The sequence below is a fragment of the Lonchura striata genome, chromosome 1 (genome assembly GCF_050655825.1).
Source record: "Lonchura striata isolate lonStrDom1 chromosome 1, ASM5065582v1, whole genome shotgun sequence".
NCBI lineage: Eukaryota > Metazoa > Chordata > Aves > Passeriformes > Estrildidae > Lonchura > Lonchura striata.
This window is the reverse complement of record NC_140703.1, coordinates 37,653,865-37,672,426: the sequence shown is the minus strand read 5'-3', so window position 1 is coordinate 37,672,426 and position 18,562 is coordinate 37,653,865. Positions and strand designations below refer to the sequence as shown.

The window sequence follows — 18,562 nt, the reverse complement described above, 5'->3', positions numbered from 1 at the left end:
CTTTAACAACACTATCACTGTTATAATATGTTAGACCTAATTAATTTTCCCTGGTTGCCACCACCTGGTTCTGCTTAGATCAAGCATTAATGAGTAGTTGACAATAGTTAATGAGCTTCTGCAGCAAGCAATTCAATTTTTTCAGTGACTAAAATTACTTATTTCTTCTGGGCACTATGCTCCCCCTCCCTGGAATATTTGGCACCATCAGCTCTCCATTGGGTCAGGCAGGATCCATCTCCATCAGTAAGAGCCTGGAGGAGTGAGTACTGTCCAGAATTGCCCTCCTCCACTGAGCAGGGGAGCTGTGCTTTTGTCCACAGCTTCTCACACTTGTCTGTAGAGCAGTTCAGCTCTTTTACTGCTGACATGCCCAGCCAGCCAACCCAAGCAGTCCATGCTCTGCAGCCATGGGATCACCTTCCTTGCAGTGATGGGCTTTGTAATGGTGCTTTTGGTGAGTCCTGCTCTGACTATTATGGTAGGTCTTCCTCAGTTGTCCAATAGAATCATGGAATGGTTTGGAATGGAAGAGACATTTAAGATCATCCAGTTCCAATCCCACTGCTATAGGCAGGGACACCTTCCACTAGACCAGGTTGTTCAGAGCCCCATTGAACCTGGCCTTGAGTATTCTCAGGGATGGAATTTGCGATAATAAAGATTTCAGTATGGATTGCTCATGGGGAAGAGGATCTGCTCTGTCCCGAGATATTTAGGAACTGTATCACCATTTTCCTGCTTTCCCACAGGTGCTTTAGGTGTCATTGCCTTGCATTGTGCTAGCTATAAAGTGCTCTGATTATAGTGAAATGAACAACTTACTTATGCTAGATAGACACCTAAATTCTTCTGAAAATCATGGTGAAGTGACTTCCTTCAGATGGATTTGGCACTTGGAGGTATCTGTAAAGCAGAAGTACTGTTCACCTACCTTGTAGCTTTGGTTGGTTCCAAATAATTCTCCAAATTGGGAGATAGTCTTTCAAACCACAGGTTGTGAATGGACAACTGAATCAAGATACTTGGCTGTCTGTGTGAAGGAACCATTAAAAGGCAGTGGGACAAATCAGAAAATGTGACCATTAGGGACATACTCTATGCCTGGCCAAGGAAAACGGTGGGCAAAGTTTGCCACCACTGCCTGAATTGATCGTCAAAGCACGTCTAGCTTCCTACTATTTTAAGTACTTTCTGTCTCCAATCCACTTTATAAAGATTGTTTTCAAAGTTTCTCTTGCTCCTGCGCAATATAGTCTGGGGAATTTGCTCAGGTTGACCTAGAGAGAGGATGAAGAAGAAAGTACTTTAATAAGAGATCCTGCTCAATGTCAATTGTTTGGATTCCCTCCCTCTTTTGAATTTACTGGAGAAATCGAAAGCATCATAATGAATGTTTAGATGATTAACTATCCTTGTGATCGCACATGTAAAACCCTGGGGACAGTTTTTTCCCCTGTAGTCTCAGTTGTGGCTCCCAGAGCCATATGGAGGCTCTGTGGTCCTCTGCAGACTGCAGATAGTACTGTCCATGTCAAAAGCAGTGTCTCCATACTGTTACTGCCTCTGCTGGGGACTGACAATGTTCACATGGCCTCCCTGGAGCCCACAAACCATCTGCAAAGATATTCCTGGAATGGCCAAACCCCAAGGTTCTCGAACTGTTGGGATCCCATAGCACAAGTGAGTTTGTGCTCCACTAAGCTGCTTAGAAGCAGCTATAATGTAATTATTACAGTCCTTTTCCTCATGGCTGTGCAGCAATGTCATAAACATGGAATGATTATTTAATTATAAAAAGTATTCTGGTAATTATTCATCAAGATGCTGATGATACTGAATTCACAGCAGAATTGTGGTAAGGAGAAAGTGGCTGTACTTCAACAGAATGAATCTTCTTGGTGGCAACTTCTGCTTCAATGTGAAGTAAAAAAGAAATAAAAAGAGCAAGAAGGAAAAAGGTGTCTTATTCTTAGTAATTTATGAAACCATCCTCCTAATTCCAGACTTGTGTCAGTCTTCTGTGATAGATGTGAAAATATCTCAGGACAAAATAAAAGCATATTTCTTTTTTACTATTCTGCTCCAAGGAAAAAAGACAAATTATGCCTTGTGAAGAAGCAATTTGCTATAAAGTGTAAAAATGCTTTAATATTAATATTTTATAATAAAATTCATGACATATTTATAAACACTCTATCAAGCATTTACAACTGAACCACAGCTGAGAGCTTGGACTGGAATAAATAAGCAAGGACACAGCTAGTATGAAATATACAGCTTGATTTTTATAATTGTGTGTGCTTTATTCTTTACACAAATGGAATGGATGCGCAGAGTATTTACACATAACAGGAGTGTAAGCTGGACAGGGTGTTTTGTAAACTCCAGTTCAGATTCTGAGTACCCCACACTACAGCTGGACTGAGAAACATCCTGCTAAAGAGACGCACGCTGGACATTGTTCTGGAGGGAGCAGCTTGGTGCAGACAGGCTGCTGCATTCAGAAATTCAAACTGGCCAATTCAAATTTAGGAGCACAAATCCAGAAATTAAAAGGCTATCCCACTAAGAGCCAACAGTGTTGCCATTTTTATTTTCCTTTTTAAAGTGGTTTTTCCCCCCACACCAAAGATCTTGCCTAGGATGCTCGCTCCCATGCCCAGACATGCTGTTTTATATCAGGGCAAGTTGCCTGTGCTGTAGGGCCAGAAGGTGTAAGCTGCTAATGTGGTGTGAGAGATGATGGATTGCCTCTCGTGTTTTTCACCTTAAAGGCAGAATCTCAAAAAGGGACAATGAAGTGATCGTTCCTATAGCTCTTGGTGAGATGTCAGTGCAGCTGAAGCCTTCTGCAAATCCATTTGGCCCTTGGGGTCTTTTTGTTAGCAATTTCACAGCACTGGCCTCAAAAGGATCTTGGTCCATGACTTGGCCCTCTGAGTGTAACAGTAAAATAAGCAGTAAATAATGATGGAAGGTGCTGAGCCGCTGTTTAATCAGGTGGCCTTGATGTTTTACAGAGATGCAAAAATTATGATGAGGAGGATGGATGTTTAACTTCAGGTGATATAAATGAGATGGACTCCATTGAAATCAGAGGAGCGACTGTGATTTCCACCAGCTGATGATCTAGGCTAGCTATATGCTGAATAAATTTTAGATGCTATCTGTTAGCTTTGATGCTGATTTGTGTCCTAGAATGGAAACTTCCTTTTTTTAGCATAATAACCTTATCCTTATTTCTGAAACAATTGACAAAATGTCTGATTTTTAATGGGAAAGAAAAATGTTTATTCCACCAAGGAAGGGGCTTGCGCACTTGAATGCAGTTGCACAGTGAACCACATGCATAACATGACAGGCAAAATGTTCAAGAGGGAAAATACTGAGATTAAAAACTGTGGAGGATAAAAGACCACTTTCTGTGAACATAGCAGATATTATGGCTTTAAATCTGCATCTGAAAAAGGAGGGTGATACTTTTTCCTCAGCATGGTTTTTCCTACAAATGCCCTCATGTGTTTTCACTCACTGAATCCTCTGATCAGGGATACAATTTGAAAAACAAAAACTCAAATATAAGAAAACCAAAAATACAATTTGACTGGGTGCTGATGAGCAAGTAACAGTGAAGGTGTAATGCCAACAATTTCTCCATAGAAAACTAATGTAAATAGGTAGGTGGATCTTGTATACCTAGGACACTGTTGCTGGCTCGTAGTGGTTATTAGCTCAGGTACCACACTGCTCTCCAGGATGAGGATTTGTAATTTCAGTGCAATGGAGAGATTTCTTATCCTTGACTTTCACCAAGTGGTTCTTATGACCCTATCCACACCAGAGCATCAAACCATGCTAGCTACAATGACAATTACATCACAGAATATTGATCTAGAAACAGCCTTTACTACCAAAGAAATTACAAAGTGCTAGCATGGACAGGGTACCTCTGTAGGAAGGGGGATTAAGCAAGAAAGAGGCTCTTCCACTGGTTGATGGTCAGACTGTAAGACCAGTGAAGAAGTGCCATTCCACTGAGCCCTGTTAGCAGACTCTCAATGAGTCAGTGCATGGAAGATTTTTTTATTTTCTTTGTTTGTGGCAAGGAAAAATAATTAAGTTGTAATATTGCACATCTGCACAAAGCTAGCAAGATGTCATTGTGATCATTCATGGGTGGACAAAAAGCTGTGATAATTTTGATTCTGCTTAGACCCTATGGTGCTACACACTGTGCCAGAACATGAGATATAGCACCAGGGGTGTGATCTGGCACTTTTCCTAAAGGGTCCAGCATTTGCATTGATCTCATGGTTAGATGCTCTCAAGTCTTTAACATGGACAGAAAAGGAATCTGATTATGCTAAGCCGTGTTAGCATCAATACGGAATCAGGCGCCAATTGCTGTGGGTTGCAAGTTTGGACTTCTTTTTTACGAGATGTAATTTTGCATGAGTTTTATGCTTTTCTTCCTCCTCCCACTACCACCCAGTATGATCTGAACAGCTGCAATGCAAAAATGGACTGCAGCTCTTAGGATGCTGCAATATGGAATGCAAAACATCAACACACAAAACAAATGGGAGTACAAGTCCTAAGGGAAATAAGATCTCTCACTGGTTTTCTTGACGATTTGTTTTTAAATATATGTTTTATTTAAAAAAAAAAAAAAAAAGAAGTGCAATGTCAACTCTAAGATGGAAGCACAAACAACAGACAGGGAAAAATAAATAATGTTACTACAGTAACCAAGGACTGATGGAAAAATTGATTGTACTCAGCCGTAGTGTTACTGTTCACTGTAAAGCACAGCACATGACAAAGCAAAACAGTTACTAGTAGGATAGTACCATAAAAGGCTGCATGCTGAACTAAGAAACAAAGAAGCAGATGTGATTGATTGCTTAAAAACAGAGCTGAAAATTAGAATGAAGTTCCTGCTTTAGGATACTTGGTTTTTCAGGTCTGGTGGGCTATTTCCCAACCTGAGGCAATAGTATTTTGCTAGCATGGAAAAATCCATGGCTTCCAAAGATCTGGGGTCACTCTGTGGACTTCTGCAGAATTATCCAAAATCAAAGCATTCATTAATTAATATTAAGAAAAAAAAAGGTTTATAGCCCTTCTGGTTACAAAGCTCTTCTGGAGACTTAACTGAAACCCTTGTTTATAAATCTGCGCTGACCAGGCAGGAAAAATAGTTAAAGAAGTGTGAACTTCTCCGTTACCATAGTTGGGCAGTAAGTGAGAGAGGCCCACTCAAGAGCCAGTAAAATGCCCGTGTTTTTAACCCTGTCACTGCTGGTGGCTTTTGCAAAGAGCCAGCTCGTCGCGCTGTCCGCGGAAGGTGGCTGGGTCGCCCTGTCAGCTGGACAGGGTGTAAGAAGTGTAAGCTTGAAACAGACAAGTGCCAGAAGAGTCTATTTAGCATTTGCCCTTAAGACATCTGTAAGCATTAGGGCTGCTGTAGCCACCAGCTATAAGCATTGCACTCCTGCAGTGCAGCAGAGGCAGGAGTGTGGGTTTTATAGAGAACATGGTCCAGCAGCAGCAAAGGCAACTCAGTTTTACTGTCATAGCATCCCTTGCAGTTGTCCCCTTGTAAGTCAGTGAGGAATGGCATCACTACACAGAAGAAGGGCAATGTGAAATGAGAAAAAAATACCTCCTTCTCCCCTTCCGTACACCCCAGACTGCAATTCCACAGACTTTCCCCAAATCCCTCACAAATGTCTATTGCCTCAGTTTTTGCTTTTAAGACCCTTGTTGACTGTGAAATGAATGAAGATACAAGTTAGTTGGTGACCTGCTTGCAAAAAGAGGAAAGATCAAATGCTTTTGTTATTTCCCTGAGGGAAACAGGAAGAGTCATAAAACATTTGGGGATTAAGGGTGCCTCCTTCCTAAGAGAGAAATTATTAGCTGCATTTAAGCACTGACATTTTGCTTCTGAATAGTTGTCCCTCTCAAAGATACATTATCTTTTTGTGTTCAGAAAATTCCTACAGGGCAGTGAGTTCAAGAGATCTTTCCAAAGGATTTCATCATGATTAAACAGAGGCAAGGGAGAGGATTAAATTGAAAGAAAAAAGGATGACAACTACTATTTAAGGAATTTTCTTGCTTGTCATTAATAATAGAGAATCTGTTATGGAAGAGGTATAATGCAACTTGATGGTCCTCTTTACATTTGACAGTCGCACAAGGGTGTAAATATTTAATCTTTCAATTAATTAATCTTTACAAAATATCTTCACAAAAACATTTTACCTATAGAAATTAGTTTCTATACATCAATATATTTTTATTTTTATAAATTATTCCATCTTTAAGTGCCTTCTATCAATATAAATGATAAAATAGACAATCAAAAATTTTAAAGCTTTTCCCAGTTGTATCCCTCCTTGTTAACATAGGTGCTGTGAATCCTCATACATGTGTCTGTCGGCATGGGAACGTGTTTGTGTGCACGTGTGTGTGGTGTGAAATGCTTCCATCCTCTCCCACCTCTAAACACCATCAAAATAAACCATATTGTTGGTAGCTCCTGATGCAATAGTGCTTCCAAAGGGGGAAAAAAAAAGCTTGACTTGGTTTCAGAAATCAAAAGATGTGCATAGTTACCAAAGTCGAGGTGTACCAACTACAAATGTGCAATGACAAGCTTGGAACAAGACCCGCCTCCCAGTCAGGTCACAGAATGTCCCAACAGTGACCTCAGTAGGAAGTGGACCAAATACTCTGAGCTTGATTTTGCAAGGTGCGTGTGGCCCTGATCTAGCAAAATGCTTAAGCCTGTGCCTAGCTTTGAGCACGTGAATAGTCCTACTGGAACTGGTGGGACTGAACGGCAAAGGGAAGGGTCACAAGTGACTCCAAGTCAACAGGCTACTCATGTGTAGGAACTGGGGTCAAGTGCTGAGTGCCTTGCAGGATCAAGCCCCCTGTGAGGTTCAGGAGCTGGGAACTTCTCTAAAGCAATCAACACACTGAGCTCAGCCATTGAAATTGATCAAAATGTCCGCCTGGGCACCGGAGGTGGCTTAGCTCCCTTGACAGAGGGTCTCCACGTCAAAAGTTTATACCTACAACTCGTGCTCTGAGCACACAACAGATTTGCTTTACATGGTAGAAGTCTTTTTGTTCCTACCCTTTGACCCATCAGTGTCCTTCATGGCTTCAAACACTTTGTGTTGTACATTCATCAAAATTCACATTGACTGCAAAGAACATAAATGCAACAAAAACAGGAAAGCCTCCAAATAGTATATTATAGTTTTCTTCTAAATATTCTCCCGTCGTAATCAGAGGTGCAGTGGCTAATTTATAATTTTTCCTTTGAAGGAATCCAGATGAAAGGCCCAGATTGTTCTTCAATTACAAGTTTGCATTGATTATATATATCTTCTAAGCTATCTCCTTGGACAATAGCTGCAGTAGAGAAAACATACCAATATTTCTTTTAATTAATAGGTACAGTATCCAGCAGATCTTCAGCACACTCATAGATACTCATAGAATGAGAAGGAATACCAGCACACTGAAATGTTTATGGAAAAGTCACACCCCTGCATATGACAATTAAGTTCAAAGCAATGGCACCTGCCTCTGTCAGAGATCCATCCCACTGCTCGTACTGAGAAGACTGAGCCAGGTTAGTTCAGAGAACTAGCACGTCTGTCCTGGGGAGGGCAGCACAAGAGATCCTCCCACTGCTGGAGGTCAACTTCATTCAATTTAGAACCTACTTCAGCAGTGGGCAGCAGCAGATTTGCACCCTTTCTGATCTGGTTATGAGTTCACTCTTGGCTGCTGAGGTTAACAAGAACAGGCTTAAGCTAACAGAAGGTAAAATAACTGTAACAAAACACAGTGGTTTTTCCCTTAATTTCCCTCCACACAGATACTCCTTCAGGACATCAAACTTTTGCGGAGTCAAGTGCCTCAACTGCTCTTGAATTTCAAGGAAACAATTCTCTCAGGCTAGAAGTCCTTGCTCTGGGCACACTATATTGATAGGTTCTCTAGCTCAAAGACAGGGTTGATCCAGCAGTTTTGCAATAAAAGACTATATCTTGGGAAAAAAAAATTGGTATTAATAAAAACATACCTGTGAAATATTCTCCAAATTCTTGTTCTAATTTAATTGCTCGATCATAGGTTTTCTTTGCTTGCTCCTCTGTAAGACGTTTATTCATTTCCCTAGAAAGATGGAGGAATTAATCAAAAAGTTTAGATTCTTGCTAGAACAGCTTTCAAAAAGCATGCTCAACTGAATCACAGATGGATTGAGATTGGTAAAAGAATGAAACTGTAAAATTCCTCCAACAGCTCATGGACAGCTTCAATATTTTCAATTTAATTTCATTATTATGTAGTACAAAACTACTTCTTCAGACTATTTCCCATTTCACTTTTCTCTACCAAATTTTTATCTTGGGTTCACTACTCTACATTCGCAAACAAAATACAAGGTCTGAGTCTGGCAGCTGCTAACTGAGATAGACTTGAGATATCAGGAGCTCATAGACAGGTCTGGAATCCAGGATGTTGCATAGTCTGAGCACTCAGCACTCCTGCCTGAAGCTCCTTCAGGAACCTCTGTATCTCCCAAACTCAGCCGGTGGTCTCAGATGGATAAGGTTGTACTGACTGCTTATTGGCTGCTAATAAATAAAAAAACAAATATAGAAGATAACATTCTGGTTTCTTCAGAGTTTTATTATTCAATGGAGCATTTCTGTTTCAACAGAAGCATTATTTAACAAGTGTAAGAAATTAGTTCTCTTGCCCATGCATGCTCAGGTATTAATACCACTCCATACTGGCAATGAATTAAGATCATGCTCATTCACTGCCTTATACTCATATGCCTGTAGATGTCCAAATTCTCAATAAATAGAATTTGCTTGTTCTAGCATTTTTTCCCAGTGTAGATTAATTTTTTTCTTAAAACATGACAGAAATTTTCTGAGCCAACTAGGAGAGCATAAATCTGATTTTATGCCTTTCACTGAATCATATGATATGTGGTAATGGACTGTATACAGTATGCCATGGGTGATACAAGTAGTAAATTATGGACATGATAGTGAAAAAATATGTTCTATGAAGTGCACTACAGTATGAACTTGCAACAGCTAACACCTACTTGACTTCTGAAAAACATCCTGGAAGATGTCTGGGATGCAAAATGGAGTTTCCAGAAATGGCTTAAAGCTGCCTACCTATATAAGAAACCATATAGCCGGGAAAAATGCTTAGAAAAATCTCTTTGCAAGTACTAATGCTATGGAGACAGCAGGTTTATAAAATGAAGGATAAGAAATATTTATTTTAAAATTTATGACAGTTATTTGTAGGATACATAAAAAGGTTTAGTATAATCTGTGTGTTGTTCTGCTAAATTTGTAATAATACTAATTCTATTTATTGGAAATATTGCTATCTAATCAGGTGGACTTCACATCAGCTACCCCTGCTTTAGGTGACTTAACTAAAACTCTGTCCTGTAGTGGGACATGCCACTGCAAATTCTTAGCAAAACGTAACTTTTTCATCTTATGGGCACTTAACCAATATTGCAATGCTAACAGCATCTTTTCAGATCTGTTTCCAGTAAATTTTTGAAAAGTCTTTCTCAAGATCTTTGAAAAGCAGCAAAAATAATAATATAAATATAAACAAGTGTTTAAAACAAGTGTTTAAAATACTTTGAAACAGGTAGAAATTTGCATTACACTTTCAGGTTTTAGATTTGCCTGGGGTATAAAACTGTGCTAATTGTATTCCTGACTCTGCCCATTCTGGGTCCTTAGAAGAGAGGATGGAGAAGGAGAGGACCATGATGTCCATTTTTCATGATGAAATTAAAATACTGTCATGCTGCAGTCCCTTCTATTTCTTATTTCTTAGCTGGGGACCTGCACAGCTGGTGAATTCAAAATATAGTGCATATTTTACAGGGCCTTCCTCCTCTCCCAGTGAAGAGCTCACCCAGGCAGGTTCTTTCTTACTTCAATTTCTCATCCCCATGATCTCACCACTGTCCTCATTCCTCTAGAGAGAGAGGCTGATTGAAGAGTATGAACAAGCATGCCTCTGGGAGTAAACCAGGTGGAGTCATGTAGGAATGAGAAGGGAGGGAGGGAGGGAGAGAGGGGTGATGGAGCAGTTTGTTTACAGCAATGGCCATGTGTTCTTTCAAGTGCAAATTTGATTTATGCTCCCTTCACTCTTACCTCCACTTCAGATGGCTGCAAATGAGCATATGCATAAATGAGACACTACAACTTTATGTGCTAATTTTGATGAAAGAGAAATCTTTTGTCTTTGTTTCTCTGCATCTTGTGATTAGAATTTTTTTTGTCTTTTGTGTTTTGACTTTGCTATTGAAGTGGCTTTCAACTCATTTGTATGAACAGGAGTAATAGTTATGACAGATAAGCCAATAATTTTTTTTTGTGTTGCAGTACTCACATGCCTAAAAAAGACTGAATCACAGAATCATTACGTTGAAAAAGACCTCCAAGATCATCAAGTCCAACCTTTGACTGACTACCACCCTGTTAACTAGATCATAGCACTGAGTGCCAAGTCCAGGCATTTCTGGAACAGCCCACTTGTTTTATTTGCCTAAGTATTAGCATTGCTTTGGTTCAACAACAGAATGATTGTCATAATATTTTGCATCTTTATAAATCATTCAGTCTATTCAAGGATTTGCTGTTCTAACATCAAATCAACAAAGCCTTCACATTATTGCCACTTTTCTGGTTCTGCCTGATGTATTTTTCAGAGTAAGGGCCACTTTTATTTACTTTGGTTTTTTTTAATCACTCCAGAGGCAATGCCAGCATTAAACACACAATGGAAATGTTTTATGAATGGGAAAACTGTATGTTAAAATTTCTGTTAAAACAATCAGTGCAGAAGGCAGGCTATCAGACTACCTTCCCTTCTACGCAGCAACAAAATCAGAATATTTTTGAGTTGTAGGGCTGGAAGAAAAATCAGGAAGTCAGGATGATGTAAATACCAGATCGTGTGCATCATTCCTTGTAATGTGGCTGGACATACAACAAGGTCATTGCCAAAGGCAGGGCCAAGAAGAATGCATATTCCGGGGATGGGTCATGTTGGAATTCTCTGGCTTTGTGCCCAGTGGCTGCAGGCACACTGTTACTATCACCAGACATGCATCTGTCACAGGAGGGGGAGTGCCAATGTTTTAGCTGTCAAACACAATCCTATGGCACTACCTGGGGCATTGGCAGAGCCCTGGGGAATGGGAATCAAAGAATCACGGAATCACTAGGTTGGAAGAGACCTTCAAGATCATCAAATCCAACCCATGCCCTAGGACCTCAACTAAACCATGGCACTGAGTGCCACATCCAGTCCTTTTTTAAACATATCCAGGGATGGTGACTCCACCACCTTGCCCGGCAGACAGTTTCAGTACTTAATCACTCTTTCCATAAAAAACTTTTTCCTAATATCCAACCTATATTTCCCTTGTTGCAGCTTGAGACTGTGGCCTCTGGTTCTGTCAGTTGCTGTCTGGAGAAAGAGACCAACCCCCACCTGGCTTCAACCACCTTTCAGGAAGTTGTAGGGAGTGATAAGGTCACTCCTGAGTCTCCTTTTCTCCAGGCTAAACACCCCCAGCTCCCTCAGTTGTTCCTCACAGGGTTTGTGTTCCAAGCCCCTCACCAGCCTTGTTGCCTCCTCTGGACACACTCAAGCATCTCAGTGTCCTTCCCAAACTGAGGGGCCCAGAACTGGACGCAGCACTCAAGGTGTGGCCTTGCCAGTGCTGAGTACAGGGGAAGGTGACCTCCCTGGTCCTGCTGGCCACACCATTCCTGACACAGGCCAGGATGCTCTCGGCCTTCTTGGCCCCCAGGGCACACTGCTGGCTCATGTTCAGTCAGCTGTCAATCGGTGCCCCCAGGTCCCTTTCTGCCTGGGCACTGTCCAGCCACACCATCCCCAGCCTATAACACTGCAGGGTTATTGTGGCCAAAATGTAGGACTCGGCACTTGGATTTATTAGCCTTCATCTTTTTGGACTCTGCCCATCCATCCAACCATTCCAGATCTCTCTGCAGAGCCCTCCTACCTTCCGACAGATCGACACACGCTCCTAGCTTAGTGTTGTCTGCAAATTTACTAATGAAACACTCAATACCCTCATCCATGTCGTCAGTAAAAATATTGAACAGAACTGGCATAGAGTTCAAAATTTCACCCCTATCACAGCAAATTAAGCTGATAGCTCTTGCATAACTACATGGAAAACAACTTGATAATTTTATCCTGAGTTTTAACTCAGGATGAATATCAATTCCATATTTCCTCCTCAGCCTTCTCTCTGTGACACTAGATAATTCCTGCTCCTCCTCCACCAGGAGGGTGGAACCCTGAATCAGTCCAGCACTCCAGCTGAGGCCCCAGTAAAACAAAATAGCAGTCTATTTTGTCCTTACACAACACTGATATGAATACAGCCCAAAGTGGCAAGTTCCTTTTTTTGCAACCACATTACCCATCCATTCATATTCCTATGTGATCCACCCCAAATGCCAGATGCTTTTCTTCAGTGCTATAGCTAAATTATTCCCTGCTTGTACCTGTGTTTTCATTGTCTTTCCTGCTGAATTTCATCTTACTGCTCTTACATTGAGTTTTGATCTTATCCCCCCAGAGTATGTGCCACCTCAGACAGCCTCTCTTTCATTCTTTTAAGTGTTATGTTTGCCTTTCTCCAGTCCCATGGCTCCTTGCCTATCCTCTTACAGACCTGCATGAAAATGAAGAGGAACACACCTCAAGTCTGACACAGGTTTAGCCCCTGGTTCATGCCCTTGGCCAGGCTGTAAACCCCAAGAACACCTAAGGATGCATGGGACAAGCCAAGCTGTGTGAGTCAGTCCCTGGTGAACTCGTTGCACAGGCTGGAGCAAGTACACCAACCACTGGCAGGGGGTCCTTCATGGTCCAGCACATAATCCCATGTGTGCCAGTCCAAAAGGTTCAAAGCTAAGGCTTGTTCCTTGAGATACCAGGATACAGTGGATGACAGGCTCTGAGGGCACTCTTCCTACTTCATCTCATTATTACTAATTTTAAAGAACAAGCCAAATGTAGACTCAAGACCTGTGTGGTGCCACTTGAGGCTGTACCCGAAAATAGTAAAATGCTTGAAGAAGTTTATACTCACATCAGAGGCTCCCATGATTTGGGCTTAATGAAGATAGCAATGGGATAGAGTTGTGCAACTTGTAGTCGTTTGATAGCATTTCCTGACACATCAAGTATACAGTGCTTGCCCTGTTGGAAACAGATGAGCATGTGTTTATTTTTGCAGACTTTGCTGCAGATCAGCCAAAAGATAGGAAGCAAATCTGTGACACAGTGCCCTGGAAAGGGGCCATTACTGGCACACCAGCGAAGGGGTAGCCCAGGGTATGCGCTCCTCTATGCTGCGTTCTTTCCTTTGCTTTGATGCCAGTATGAATATACACTGGTGATACAGGAACAAACTTGGGATTTATTTTTTACTGGGATGAAATTTGCAGGGCCAGGAGGATTTTCTTGAGATGAGCAAAATCAGTTCATAAAAGCAATAGGATGTCCACATTCTAAGTGATTTATTCAGTTCTTGTTTATGTCAAAGTGTCACCTGAGGAAAATAATTTAATCTTTCTGATTAAACAATTAAACAATTAAACAATAATTTGTTCTTTTGTCTCTGTGAAAGTGATTTAGTTTATCTACCTGTCTTACAGAGGGAAGGGTAGAGGTTGTTTCCAGGAGTACTTGAGGTGTTAGAACCCTGAAACCACAGCACTGCATCCAGCTAAAGACAGTGCCAAGGATGATGTCATTCAAAGTCAGAGACTCCACTTGTGGAGACATTATAAAGCCTATAAATATTAGGATGTCATTTTGCAGCTATTTTATACTTTTGGCAGAGAATCATGTCTGAGACACAATGTGAAAACAACGCAGATCATGTTGCACCAGCAATAAAACTACTGTCAACCTACCCTTTCTGCCACAAATCTCACAGACTGGACACTAGTTCCATACAAATTATCATTGTACTGCCCAGCTTCTATAAATTTGTGCTCTTGAATATCTTTTTCCATTTGATCTCTTGAAATGACAAAATGATAATCTCTCCCATCCACTTCATAGTCACGCTTTGGCCGTGTGGTATCTGCATGAAACAAAAACCAGAAGACATATAAGTCTGCAAAAATATTTAGTGTAAAAATTAAGCGTGAAAAATGCAAATGGTTTACTAAGTGGGCAATGCTGGGTCTGCTCTAAGTGATGACACTTCACATCTGAGAGCAAATCTCTGGCTACTACATATTGTTTTTAATACTCCATACTCCATATTGTTTTTAATGGAGCTAAGCCAATAAAGCTGTCTTTTTGTAGTAATACCTTCTGATGTTTACCTCCAATCAATACAGGCTAAAATAAAATAAGGGTTTACCAGAATTCCACTTTTTTTTTCAGCAGAATTACACACAAACCTCAAATATAAAATAAATTTCATATTTTAAACTTAATGTTATTATAGTGATAAAATTAATTGTGATCTTACCAACTCAATTTAGCCTTATTTATAAGCCTGAACCTGTTCTGATCTCTAGTACTTTTAAGTTAGTTTATTGCTACAACCATTTACAATGAAGTATGACCGCAATTAGGCCCTCAAATAAACAGCAAGCTCTAATTATCCAAGATATAAATATTCTGTTTAATTCAGGGTCTAATATTGCCTTCTGATTCAACAGTCTATATCTCACACAAACCACAGATAATTCTGTATATTTACTGGTGGATGCTGTGCAATTGAGTTGAAACTTTTACATTTTACTAGAATTTCAAACTTTTCAGATTTTTTTTCCCAGATGTTCACAACCTTTAAATATTTTTTTTAATTTATTTGTTCTTTTCGCCTTTACTGTCTGATGAAAAAAATGACTTTTGAGAAACACAACTGTACATAATCATGGATGCTGCTTTTGTAGAAATTTACTTAATGTGTGTCACCAACGGATATCATTCACTCAGCTGCAGAACTAGGAGCAGAATCATACTTACGTGGTACACATGACCCAAACTTATCAGGGAATTCAGATATCAAATCATCGTTGATCCGATCTTTCATAGGACCCAGAATAATAACCGGCCTGGTGTAATTAACTGAAAAACAAAAGGATCACATTTTGATGGTCTTACCACAATAACAAATAAATGCACCCAAATATCACTAACCAGAGTTGTTGTCTTTATGTATGAAGTGAAAATTTAGGTGCACATTTTATTGATGAATATTTTATTTATTGACATGCAAAAGGGAATCGAATGAGTACAACTGCAGAGCTCTGTGATGGTCCATGCACAAGTCAAATGACTATGTAGAAGCATAGATACATTTGCTATCATTCAACAAGGCCATTCCCAAATGCTTGCAGATGGACTCTTCCATGATGTATCGAAAGGCTATTGTAGTCTTTTTTTCACTTCAAGTTACATGGGTGCATACCCCATTAAACCAGAAGGATGTGCTCCCATTTTAAGTTGCCTTTCCATGTGTTTGTCTGCCCTGGACAGTGGCACATATCACATGAGAAGCAAAATAGTAAAGGCTTTCCATGTGACAATATTGCAGTAAATCTAGAAAATCTACATCAATATTTTGTAGGCTGATTAATTTTCTGTATTGGTGAAGTCCATGAGAATGTACTGGGGAGAAGAGTCCTGGGAATGTTAAGAAGTGGTGGCTTCCAAGGAATACCATAAAATCAGGATTTTTTTCATGTGAAAATAGACTGAGTGTCCAAGAAAATTAAGCCACAGTGAATTTGGGACTGGCATAGCAAGGCTTACTGCTCTGCTGGCTCCCAAACTCTGAAATGAAAAACATAAGGAAGAGTGATAGAAAAGATGAAACTTACTTTCCTGTCTTGTGACAGGTTCATAAGAAAGGATGAAGTCCTCTTGGCCTCCTGATGAAAGAAGAAAGAGAAGAGATTGAAGCTGATGAGTAACATGTCAGGTACTTAAGTTTGATAAAATGCTTCACATAGAGACAGACCAGGTTCAACACGTCTATCTTGATAAGCCTCTCACCTGAACCATTCCAAGTCCATTATAACTTCCAGGTATGGACACAGTTTTTTTTCTTCCCTATCCTCCCCTTCCATGTGTTTCAATTCTATTTACTTAAGTTGGACTTTTTTATTGATGGGCAACATACAATTATTTGTGATTTGATAGAAGGCTGTTTATAAGGGTAGTGCAGCAATTTAAGATGGAATGTTTTTCCTGTTGTTAAGGCCCTAACATGTTGCTGCAGAGTAAATCAACAGGCTACCTAGACAGAACAATTTTTATGTACAGAATACATACTTATTTTTTGGTTGATTGTCCTTCAGTGCATAGCTTCCACAGTCTATTGCATTCACAGTCTAACATCTAGCTGTGAGCTATTTTCTGATCCTTATCCTTTCTCTGAACACAAATCACAGACTCACAGAATGGTTGGAGCTAAAAGGGACTTTCAACTTCTGGAGACCATCTAGTCCAATGCCCCCTACTAAAGCACCTAGAAAAGGTTGTACAAGATCATATTTAGGCAGGTTTTTAATTTCTTCAGCAAAGGTCTTGCAGTGCTGTATTGTATACATTTGTCCTCCCTATGCCCTTTTAGGACAGTGCTGTTTCCTCATGATGATATTTAGGGGACTAAAGCAGAGGAATTTGCCATGAGAAACAAGTGGCACTATATGGACCATGACTTGGGTGCAGGTGTGCAGTCCTGATGCACTGCTGTTCTCCCATCCAAGGGAGTGAAAGAGGAGAGGAAGGAGGATTCTTCACCAAAAGCATGAGAAATTCCTGCTCATTTCTCTTTCTGGGTTACTGTCACATACTTGGTACCACATGAGAGCTCTGGCAAGTTCTAAATAAAAATTAGCAAAGCTTTAAATGATGACTTTATTTTTGCTCAGTTTAGGGTTTGTCTTTGAGTAGATCAATAGATGGAATTCTGCAACTAATTGGGATACTAGAGAAGAAGGAGTATCATAAAGCATACCAGTGCTTTATAAAATACACAGGGTTGCCTTCATTTCGTATGCTTGCATGCACGTGAGCCTGTGTTATATTATTCTGGTAGGCTCCTGCCAAATCAAAGTGTGCACATACAAGGGAAGAGTGCTGCCTTGCCTGATGGAAATACATGTAGGATTTAGAGGCAGGTACACCTCACCCAGAAGTAGCCTGCCTGCTGTCTGAGTTGCCCTTGAACACTGACTGTATTAACAAACTTTGTGTTGGATGCAATGCTTAGCTCCCAAGAAGTACAACATTATTTATGGATAAATCTAAAGCTGACTCCCACTCCATGAATCTGCTACATTCATAGATTTTTTTGTGTGTGATACAGTACCTAGGCAGCAGTGACAAATGTGTAAGAGAGGTCTTCAAGTAAAAATCATGTAATTATCAACAATTACGGAAACAGCAATAAAAAACTGTACTGATATGTTAGGAGAGAGGGAGAACTGACAGGACTCACTCCTGCCTAGCAATGGTGCTGAAACAGCAGAGAACATAATTCTTAATAAAAGGAAGATATTATAAAGCATTTGAGGATAAAACCACATAACATATGAGGAGTGTGGACAAAGGATTTTCTTTTCTGTTTCCAAATGTTTGATATTGTAATCACTTTTCTTTGGCTTTTTGCAAAGTTGGAAACCTAGAATTATTGTTACCTTAGGTTTTATGCATCACATATATTGGTTTCCCATAAGGTTCTCAGTAAGTTTTAGAGGAGATGTGCAAGTCATGATGTCTCATTTCTCTGGAGATGAAAAAAATCCACTCTCTTAAGTCAACTAGGATGCTCCTGCACTCTCTGTCCTCTACTGCACAGGAGCCAAGGCTATATTTTTCAACAGCCTCAGAAAGTCAGTCGTAGCATGGGTGATGAAGCCATCACATACCAACCAAATAGTGAGGAACCTGTTTGTACAAATGCCATCTTAAACTTGGTACTTGTTTCAATAGCAAACAGATCCACAGCAGGAGTTTCATTTCACTAATTTCAGAAAACTGAGGCTTGAATCCTTATGTCAAGCTAGTCCCTAGATACATTTTGGAGCCAATGGCTGCCGACAAATAGATAAGTGCTTATTATGAAAGACATGAGTCATCTGAATTATTTTACATGTCTACTTTGTGAGGAGAGAAAAAGTCAGAAGGGTGAATTTGTCTCCGTTGTCCCCAAACAGCATTTAAACAGCAAAGCCAGATGCAGACATCTGCAGTTAAACAGCAGAATCTCATGGGAGTGACAGTGTCAATAGCAATTGGAGGCAAATAGATAAAACTCTGAAAATATTGTTCTTTTTTATTTTTTTTCCTTTCTGTAGACTAATACTTGGCTTTGGCACAGATTTATAACCAGCACTGATAAGCCAGCACAGATTTTACTTTCTTTTTAACCCATCTCTGGCAGACATGT

The 18,562-nt window shown here is 40.1% G+C and overlaps 1 protein-coding gene across 15 annotated transcripts in view; it reads right to left on the bottom strand.

Annotated features, from left to right (window-relative positions):
* Positions 1-2,124: 2,124 nt before the first annotated feature.
* The window catches only part of DLG2 (discs large MAGUK scaffold protein 2), a 982,636-nt gene continuing 966,198 nt past the window's right edge, over positions 2,125-18,562 (bottom strand). For all 15 annotated transcript variants that reach the window (XM_085593066.1, XM_031505123.3, XM_085593076.1 and 12 more), the window contains 6 exons: positions 15,987-16,037; positions 15,130-15,231; positions 14,058-14,230; positions 13,229-13,338; positions 8,114-8,205; positions 2,125-7,434 (listed from right to left, as the gene is read on the bottom strand). In XM_085593066.1, the coding sequence (XP_085449192.1) occupies positions 7,328-7,434; positions 8,114-8,205; positions 13,229-13,338; positions 14,058-14,230; positions 15,130-15,231; positions 15,987-16,037 (635 nt within the window). In that variant the 3' untranslated portion in view covers positions 2,125-7,327. The remainder of the gene's footprint in view (positions 7,435-8,113; positions 8,206-13,228; positions 13,339-14,057; positions 14,231-15,129; positions 15,232-15,986; positions 16,038-18,562) is intronic.